Source organism: Tursiops truncatus, chromosome X (genome assembly GCF_011762595.2).
Source record: "Tursiops truncatus isolate mTurTru1 chromosome X, mTurTru1.mat.Y, whole genome shotgun sequence".
NCBI lineage: Eukaryota > Metazoa > Chordata > Mammalia > Artiodactyla > Delphinidae > Tursiops > Tursiops truncatus.
Window position 1 is genome coordinate 41,748,389 of NC_047055.1, and position 8,381 is coordinate 41,756,769.

Below are 8,381 nucleotides of genomic sequence, written 5' to 3' on the forward strand. Positions count from 1 at the left end.
CTAGAGCCCGTGTGCCACAACTACTGAGCCCACGTGCCACAACTACTGAAGTCCGCGCACCTAGAGCCCAAGCTCCACAACAAGAGAAGCCGCCGCAACGGGAAGCCCGTGTGCCACAACGAAGAGTAACACCGCTCGCTGCAAGTAGAGAAAGCCCGTGTGCAGCAACGAAGACCCAACGCAGCCATAAATAAAGAAATAAAATTATTTAAAAAAAAAAAAGAAGAATTGAAATTCCGCAGAGTGTGTTTCCTGACCACGATGGAATCAAATTAAAAACCAGTAATAGAAAGCAAAAAGAAGAATCCCTAAACACTGGGAAATGGTGGCTGACACATCATTCCAGGTTATCATTCACACCCTTGTTATAGAAGGGCTGAAGTTAGGAAGAGTTGCCTGCTGAGCTGAAAGGCATTTCAGGCTGGCCCAATAGAGAGGTCACTCTGGATCTTTCAAACAGAGTATTGTTCAGGGCAAGGCTGGAAGGAGGGAGACAGTTCAGGAGGCTGTTACCTCAGTGCCACCTGACATTAAAGCTCCAAGTGCACTGGCAAAGGAAGTCCAGCTAGCTTGCTGGTTGTTAGTGGAATCGGTATGGCGGCTCATTGGATTTGGGAAGCACGAGAGAGGTATTGGTGTGGTTGCTGGAAAGTCCTGAGAGAAGGCAAGATTCGGGTGCCTTCCTGGTATCTATATGACTGGTGTCCAGTCTAACCCATGGACGTATACACCTCGGTTCTTTATCAGTCCTGCTCCACTGTTTTAAAAGTTTCAGCGCAGTTGTCCTCTCCTCCCTCCTCCCTCTTTGTCCTCCTTGTCCTCCTCTTCCTCATCCTGCTCCTCCTCGATTCTTCCCCTGATAGTGCCATCTGTCGGATAAGGCTGTCCTCTCTGGGCAGGCAGAAGAGTGTCCTTTCTGAGGCTTGTGGGACTGGTCCCTTAGGCCACGTTGGCACTTGGCCTGCCCTACCATGCTGTTAGCCTAAGACATGGTACGTGGTAAGTGGACCACAGATGTGTCTGCAAACTTGTATTTTTGTTCCTCTTTTCAGAGTACAGTGATGGTGGTAGACCACCTCAAGGAAGAAAGAAAGGTTGGAGTTCTTTCCCAGGTAATACTGGCGAGAGGAGCCCTCGTTATGAACGCGATGGGTGTGAGCCTCAGCCTTCAAACCTCCAGGAGGATGATGGAAACGTGGTGAAGAGGGATGTCCAGGAGGACCCCGAAGTAAGACAGTAAGTGGCCAGGCAGCTGGGTTTGTACACAGCAGCCCCTGGGACTATGCACCTCTCTCACGCTCCGTGGACTTGTTTTTCTTCTCTCACTGCAAAACTGAAGCATGCTAGAAGTGAAATAATGGTTGAGCAATCCTAATTGTAGAGCTGGTGTCAAAGAGGCGAGGGTGTACAGAAGACTTTCTTAGCACTTATGGCCACTCACCGTCCTTCTCTCCACATCCCCCCTGCAGCCCTCCCTGTACCATCCGAGGCAACAAGAGAGGAGTGAGATGGCAAAGTGAAGGCCACATGCATACTACTGTGTGGAGAAACAGAAAACCTCTGGAGAGGGAAATGGGGGAGAACACACAAGATGGAACCCCAGGGAGCTGGTTCAGGGTCACAGTGAGTATCCTGTAAAATGTATGGAATGTGCAGGAGAGAAAAGGCAGGGGGAGTTGTGTTGGTCTCATGTAGAGATGCTGGTTTCTTTCACTGGGACAGTTTGTAATCTGTCCTTTTTATTACCAGGAGTTAACAGTCTTGTTCATCTAAGGGCAGGTTCAGAGAAGCAATGTACAGGGAGCAGGCTGACCGTGAGGAGAACGGAGGAGCCTGTCTCAAAGCAAAGATGGAAACTACTGCCAAGGATATGGAGCGACTCCACATTGGAGGTCTCAGCTTGGCAAGCTGAGTGTGGGAGACGGAGGGTCGAGCCTCTGGAGACCTTATCTGAGGGGCAAGCAGTGTGTGCGCTGGGTAGGATCTCCTGGAAATTTATAAAAGGAACATCATCTCTGACACCTTGATTATGTGGAAGAGAGTTTGACTGGAGAGAAAGAGTATTTAGGAAATCCATATTACGCACACCCATAAGAAATCATGCCAGTGGTCCCTTCTTTACAAGCCCTTTCAAGCTCAGTAGAAGGCCGGGAAAGAACAGGAAAAGGTTCGTCCTCCAGCCTAAATTCCCTGTTGTCTGTCCTCTCTCCCATGCCTTCTTTTCATCCTTAGATTCCTTGTGGGATAAAGTATGACAAGACGTGGCTAATGAAGTCAATCCAGAGCCATTGCAGTGTCCCGTTCACTCCAGTGGACGTAAGAGAGGATGCCGAAGCCAGACGCGTGGGCACAGGGAAGGGGGAGAGAGAGAGACCTGGTTTAGCAGGGTCTGTTGGCTTCTGATACTATTGCTGTTGCATTCAATCCCTGTAGTTCCACTTTATGCAAAATGGGGCTCGGTTCTTTGTCCAGGAAGCTAGCACTGCCTCTGCATTGATGGATGTCAGCTACAAGATTCGTGACGAGGAGAGCCGAAAGGTGTGTGTCGAGGGCGTTACGTGTACCTCATCCTGAGGAAGGAGTACAGGCCAGGGGCTGGTTGTCTTCTTTGGAACTAGAGTTCCTGGTGCTTACCCCACCTCTTCTTCCTGCAGATACCTGTCTTTGTCAGCCCCTCCGCTGTTCCCTACTCTGTGCGGGATAAGTTGAAGCCAGAAGAAATGGAGCAGCTAAAGGTAATGGAGACTCACGGCGAGTAGTGTGCCAGCGCTCAGACCCACCTCTCCTTCTTCCAGTCCCCCGTCCCCCTCGCCCCCGATTTCCCTGCCACCACAAGAGCCTCAGAGCGGCTCTCTCCATCTCTCTCTCCGCAGCTGACCTTGAGCAAACGATTTGATGTCTCCCAGCAAGCTCTTGACCTCCAGAGGCTCCGCCTTGACCCAGGTATGGCTGACAGCAGTAATTCTAGGGCGGGTGAGGGCAGAGGGGTCTTCCTGGAGGGAGACTTAGGGATGGTAACGTGGGGAGGGGCTGGTGCTGGCCCCACACCCCACTCAGCCATCCTATTCCCTCTCTTCTCCTTCCTGAAGACTTGGTGGGCTATGATATTGATATATTTCTGAATCGAAGAAGCTGCATGGCTGCCACCCTGCAGGTCATCGAAAAGTATTTCCCTGAGGTGAGGCTGTAGGCCCAGTGCTGGTATTAGGGTAGAGGGTGGAAGAGATAGGGTGGAGGGCAGATTTGTCTCCAAGGTCCTAGATAGTAACCTTCACTCTACCTCTTCTTGCCCCAAAGCTGTTGTCCTTGAACTTGAGCAGCAACAAACTGTACCAGCTGGATGGCCTGTCTGACATTATACAGATGGCCCCCACGGTCAAGATCCTGAACCTCTCCAAAAATGAGGTGAGAAGAGGGAGCCAGGTCAAACTTGGGTTGAGAGTGGGGGGTGGGGCATGTTAGTGTCCATCAGAGTGATGACAGGAGGCAGGTGAAGGTACCTGTGTGGGAGGGAGGGTTCTGGGGGTGCAGGGATCTGGATGTCCCTCTTTCCCTGGGATTCCTTTTCCCACTTCTGCGCCATATTTCTCAGCTGACGTCTGTGTGGGAGTTGAGCAAGATGCAAGGGCTGAAGCTTGAAGAGCTGTGGCTGCAAGGGAACCCATTGTGTGATACTTTCCCAGACCAGTCCACCTATGTAAGGTCAGTGTGAACACCCTGTCACCCTTCTTGGTGACCTTCACCCATGGGAGCCTAGACTATCTGTGACAGTGCCCCTTTGCCAAAGGTGGCAGCCCTGGTCTTCTGGGAGGATCAGAGGCCCCACCTTCTGCTTTCTCTGTGCCTATCACCGGTGAGGAGTTTCCTTCCCCTGACCTGCTCACCTCTGCAGGCGCTCTGGGGTCTGTTTCCAGCTCTCTACGCCCAGCTCTATTCCAGCAAGACCTCCCAAGAGTGTGCCCAGGAAGCAGGGCTTCTCCTCCTCACCAGGACCAGGAGCGACCAGCCTTGATCCAGATGCTGGCGCCCTGGACTGAGAAGGGTCCTCCAGTCCAGGGCCTCTTGCTGAGAGAAGCCTTCCTTCTTCGTGCTGAGATGGGGTTTGCCTCCCCTGTTCTGAGAGGGGCCCTCTTCCCCTTCCTCCAAAGGGATCGCCCCTCCTCCGCCAGGTTGCCATGGGGGCTTTCCTGTGCATCATGCTGAGGGCTGAGGCCATGGGTGGCTGCTGTCATGACATCCATTCTGCTGGCCCAGTGCCAGGAGCTGGACCCTCCTTGGGAAAAAGCAGGGCTCCCTGAGTCAAGGGGCCAGACGTGGGCCCCCGCCAGTGATCAGAGGGCTTCCTGAGGCAGGAGTGGAAGGCAGAGGGCAGAGGTGGTAGAGGAGACCGAAGGACAGGCCTCTGAGGGGCACTTCCCATCCCTCCCTGCACACGTCACATCATCCCGCCTGGTCCTTCACAGGAGCCCTGGGCAGCCTGAGACAGGTATGATTCCTCAGATAAAGAACCAACTCAGAGAGGTGCAGGGGTCATCGGGAGAGAAGACGGTGATCATCAGAGGGGGCCATGGATCCTCAACCCCATACTGAGCTGGGACCTAACCCTTTCCTCCTTCTGAGGAAGATCTGCCCCCATGGCTGCTCGGTTTCCCATGCCCAAGTCTGGCTGAGCTCACACAGGTGCCAAAGTTTCAGCCAGCATCCAGTGGGCCCCCAGCCCAACACGTGCATATTTTCCCTTCCTACCTGGTGTGTCTGGGCGATTCTGGGGCAGGTGAAGAGCCGCAACAAGTGTGCCGTTTCCCCTTTCTTCTCTCTTCTTCCCGGACCCCGACCACGGGAGAGCTTCTTTCCCTTCTCTTTGTTGTCTCTCTCCCCTGTCTCTGTGCCCCTATGTCTCTCTCATCTCTCCCTTCCTACCTTCACTCCCTTTCTGTCTTCATCCCCTCCATCTCCCTCCCTGAGCCCCACCTCACTCACCTCGCTGGCCCAGCATCCTGGGCCATCCCTGGCGGGTGTCCGGGTCTTGCCAGAGTGCTGGACCCCCAGTGAGGTAGCAGAGCCCTGGGCTCCCACTCCATCCCCTCTTCTCCCCACAGCCTTCAGTGGGGCCCTGGAGGAAGGGAGGGAGGAGAAGGAAGCCCTGCAGCACGGGTTTGAAATGCTGGTCCCTGTGGCACTGGAGAAGGGAGTCCAAGTAGTCTGGGTGGGAGCTACCTAGGCGAAGGAGAGGAAGGGAGGGAGGGAAGGAATATTAAAGTGAAGGTACTGAGAGAGATGAGGAGACAGTGCCTCTCAGACAGTAAGATGACAGATGCTCAGTGCTCAACAGGCAAGTGGACTGAAAACCCTTAAAATCAGGAGCAGAGGTGGGCAAAGGGTGCTGCTGGATTGGCCAGAACACACTGATCTCTGTTTATGGTATTACTGTTTTAACTCAAAGGAAGCATTGCAACCTTGAACTATCAACCACCTCTTCTCTATTTTTGGTTTTGGACAGGGCCATCAGAGAATGTTTCCCGAAGTTGTTACGCCTGGTAAGTGCCTACGTAAATCATTGTCTCTTACGAATGTCGGTGGCCTCTGCACCTGCCCTCAAGCCCTCTGGGTCTTGCCTAGATCACATATTAGCATCAGAACCTTAACCATTTTGGGGGACATGGACTCCTGAAAATGACATGGATATACTTGCTGGAAAAATACCCATAAATACACACACGCACACACACAAGTTGAATATAACACTAGAGACTTCCAGGACCTCATGATGAAGACATCCACTGTAAGCTTTCCCATGGAATTTCCAGGGCCCTTTCACACCTGACCTCTGACCCTCACCCTCCTGGGCCCATCCTTTTCCCGGATCATCCAGGCCACTCCCCTGGTCTCCACTGCTGACTTCCTCTTCCCTTCTCCAGGATGGCCAGGAGTTACCGTCACCAGTGACCGTTGACGTTGACACTCCCTACATAGTAAAGCTCTGCAAGGTCAGGAAGAGGATCAAACGACATTTGGGGTGTTGCAGGGAGGCTTTATCTACTGCATAGTCTCAAGTGCCATTTGATTCCAGGGAAGCTACTTTGGATCTGATGAGCTGAAGAGCCTAGTCCTGCAATTCCTGAAGCAGTAAGTACCTCAGGGAAGCTGAGCAAGGGAGGGAGGGCTAGGACAGGTGAGGCCACCTGAGCACAGGTCTGCTCAGGGGAGTTTTCAAGTCTCATTTGAGGTCCAGACCACAGAGATAGACTGTCTTCATTGCTCCTCCTTAGGTACTACTTGATCCATGACTATGGAGACAGACAGGTTCTCGCGGGTGCTTATCACGAGGAGGCCTGCTTCTCCCTGATGATTCCCTTCCACCCCGAGGACCCAGCCCCGTGAGTATGACAGTACAGCCTCTGCTCCCGGGCCGTGTGGCCCCCCAGCAGACACAGGCCAGCTCCTGCAAACACCCACCACCCACTGTTGCTCTTTGTCTCCTAGAAGCAGCTTGTGCAAGTATTTCAAGGACAGCAGGAATATGAAGAAGCTCAAGGACCCCTGTGAGTGTGTGATGGGAAGACTGGGTGGGAAAGGGCGGTGAAGGGGTCAATCATAGGGCCCAGGGCGTGGCAGCCCCTGACCTTCGCTCGCTTCCCCTCCCCTCACAGACCTGCGGGTCCAGCTGCTGAAGCACACAAAACGTGTCATTGTGCACACCCTCTGTGTGTTGCCCAAGACTCAGCATGCCTTCAGCTCCTTCGTGGTGGACACGTGGTTCCAGACGGTGAGCACCTGCTTCCTCCCCCGGGTGGGCCCAGGAAGCCGCAGGTGGGTGGGAGGTGGAGGTGGTGACTGGGCGCCTGGGCTCTTCCCTTTCAGGAAACGATGCTCTGCTTCTCCGTCAGTGGGCTGTTCAAGGCAGGTGAGTGTGTGTAGACCCCCAGCGCAGATGCCCCACTGCTGCCTCCCCCTGGCCAGGTTCACACCCAGAACCACTCAGCTTCCCTGACCCCTTCCCTCCCCTTCACTTTCTTTCCCCTTCTCTTCCCTTCCCTCCCCTAGTATTCCCTTCTGTTCCCTCCCCTCCCCTCCCCTCCCCCCGCCTCCCCTTCCCCACTGTGTTCTCCTGCCCTCAGGCTTCCCACAGACAACCCAGGTCTGAGCTGTGTCCATGCCTGTCTGCCCTGCACACCCTGGGCGTTGGGGACACAGGCTGTGGATTTTGGTGGCTCTCATCCCAGATCCTTACTCTGAGAACTTGGGCCATTACTGAACCTCTCGGTTTCCTCATTTGCAAAACAGGGTAGTAGTATCCACCTCTTGGGCGGCTGTGAAAAATGCACCCCGTGAACTTGTGTGGTGGTCGTCAGGGGTCCTGTCACTGGGTGCAGACTGCTCCTATAGTTGCCCTCCCCATTCCCGACACCCTGGCCCCCGTGAACAATTGCCCTCTCAGCATGAGTGTCCAGTCACACCCTGACTGGGGACTGCCATGTGAGCGTGTACAGCACGTGTGGCTCTAAGGGGTACTGTTGTTTGTTTGCTGTTGAAGTGGAAGGAAGTTCTCAGGGCTGTGTGCGTGCCTTCACCCGGACCTTCATCGCTACCCCTGCCCGCTACGCCAGGTGAGAGCCCTGTTGTGGGTGGGAATGCCCATCCCCACCTGGGCTCAGGGGCGTGGGAATGTGGTGGCAAAGACCTTAGGTTTACTCGGCATTGTGGAAAGCCAGCAGGGAGATCCCAGGAGCAGTGTAGCCTAGTGGTTAGGAAGAGCGTGGGCTCTGGAATCGGCCTATGGGTTCTCTCCTTGAAACAACACTCACTCGCTGTGTTATCTTGGTCAAGTCACATGACCTCTGTGTGACTCAGTGTCTTCTTCGAGAATGGGCATCAGAGCGTCCAGCCCTTGGGCTGTGGTAAAGGGTAAATGCGAAATTGCCCGTGGGTTGGGGATAAACCTATAAATCGAGTGAAGGTGGTAGACAGTCTCTCCAAAGGTGGGCTCTGTGGGGAGGGGCAGAGGTACCAGTCAAGGAACCTGGGAGACAGACACAGGAGGGACGTGGAAGGAATCTGGTTGCTGAGTGCCAGTGGGAGCAGAGTCAGTATTGGGGGTGTGGGTGTCCATCCACCAGTTGTCTGAGGGCCCATTTTTCCTTCAGTCTGTGCATCGTGAATGATGAGCTGTTTGTGAGGGATGCCGACCCCAGTGAGACCCAGAGTGTGTTCTCCATCCCACTGCCTACACCCACCTCCAGCTCCATGCACCCCTCTCCCAGCAGCAGCAGGACATCATGCAGGCATCCTCCACCCCATCTGAGATGAACCTCTAGTGGTCTCAGAAATGAGTGCTGGGGTTGCATGGGGATAGGAGGGAGCTGGGAGGAGTAGAGGAGTGA

At 54.2% G+C, this 8,381-nt stretch overlaps 1 protein-coding gene across 1 annotated transcript; it reads left to right on the forward strand.

The window, feature by feature from the left end:
• Positions 1–761: 761 nt before the first annotated feature.
• Positions 762–8,381, forward strand: LOC117310177 (nuclear RNA export factor 2-like). Its single transcript, XM_033849279.2, has 17 exons — positions 762–1,236; positions 1,470–1,623; positions 2,434–2,538; positions 2,655–2,735; positions 2,874–2,943; positions 3,090–3,178; positions 3,298–3,405; positions 3,593–3,702; positions 5,501–5,537; positions 5,919–5,987; positions 6,071–6,126; positions 6,270–6,377; positions 6,484–6,542; positions 6,651–6,766; positions 6,862–6,904; positions 7,535–7,607; positions 8,145–8,381. Exons 2-17 carry the CDS (start codon positions 1,528–1,530, stop codon positions 8,305–8,307), a joined length of 1,383 nt encoding a protein of 460 aa, XP_033705170.2. The 5' UTR covers positions 762–1,236; positions 1,470–1,527; the 3' UTR covers positions 8,308–8,381.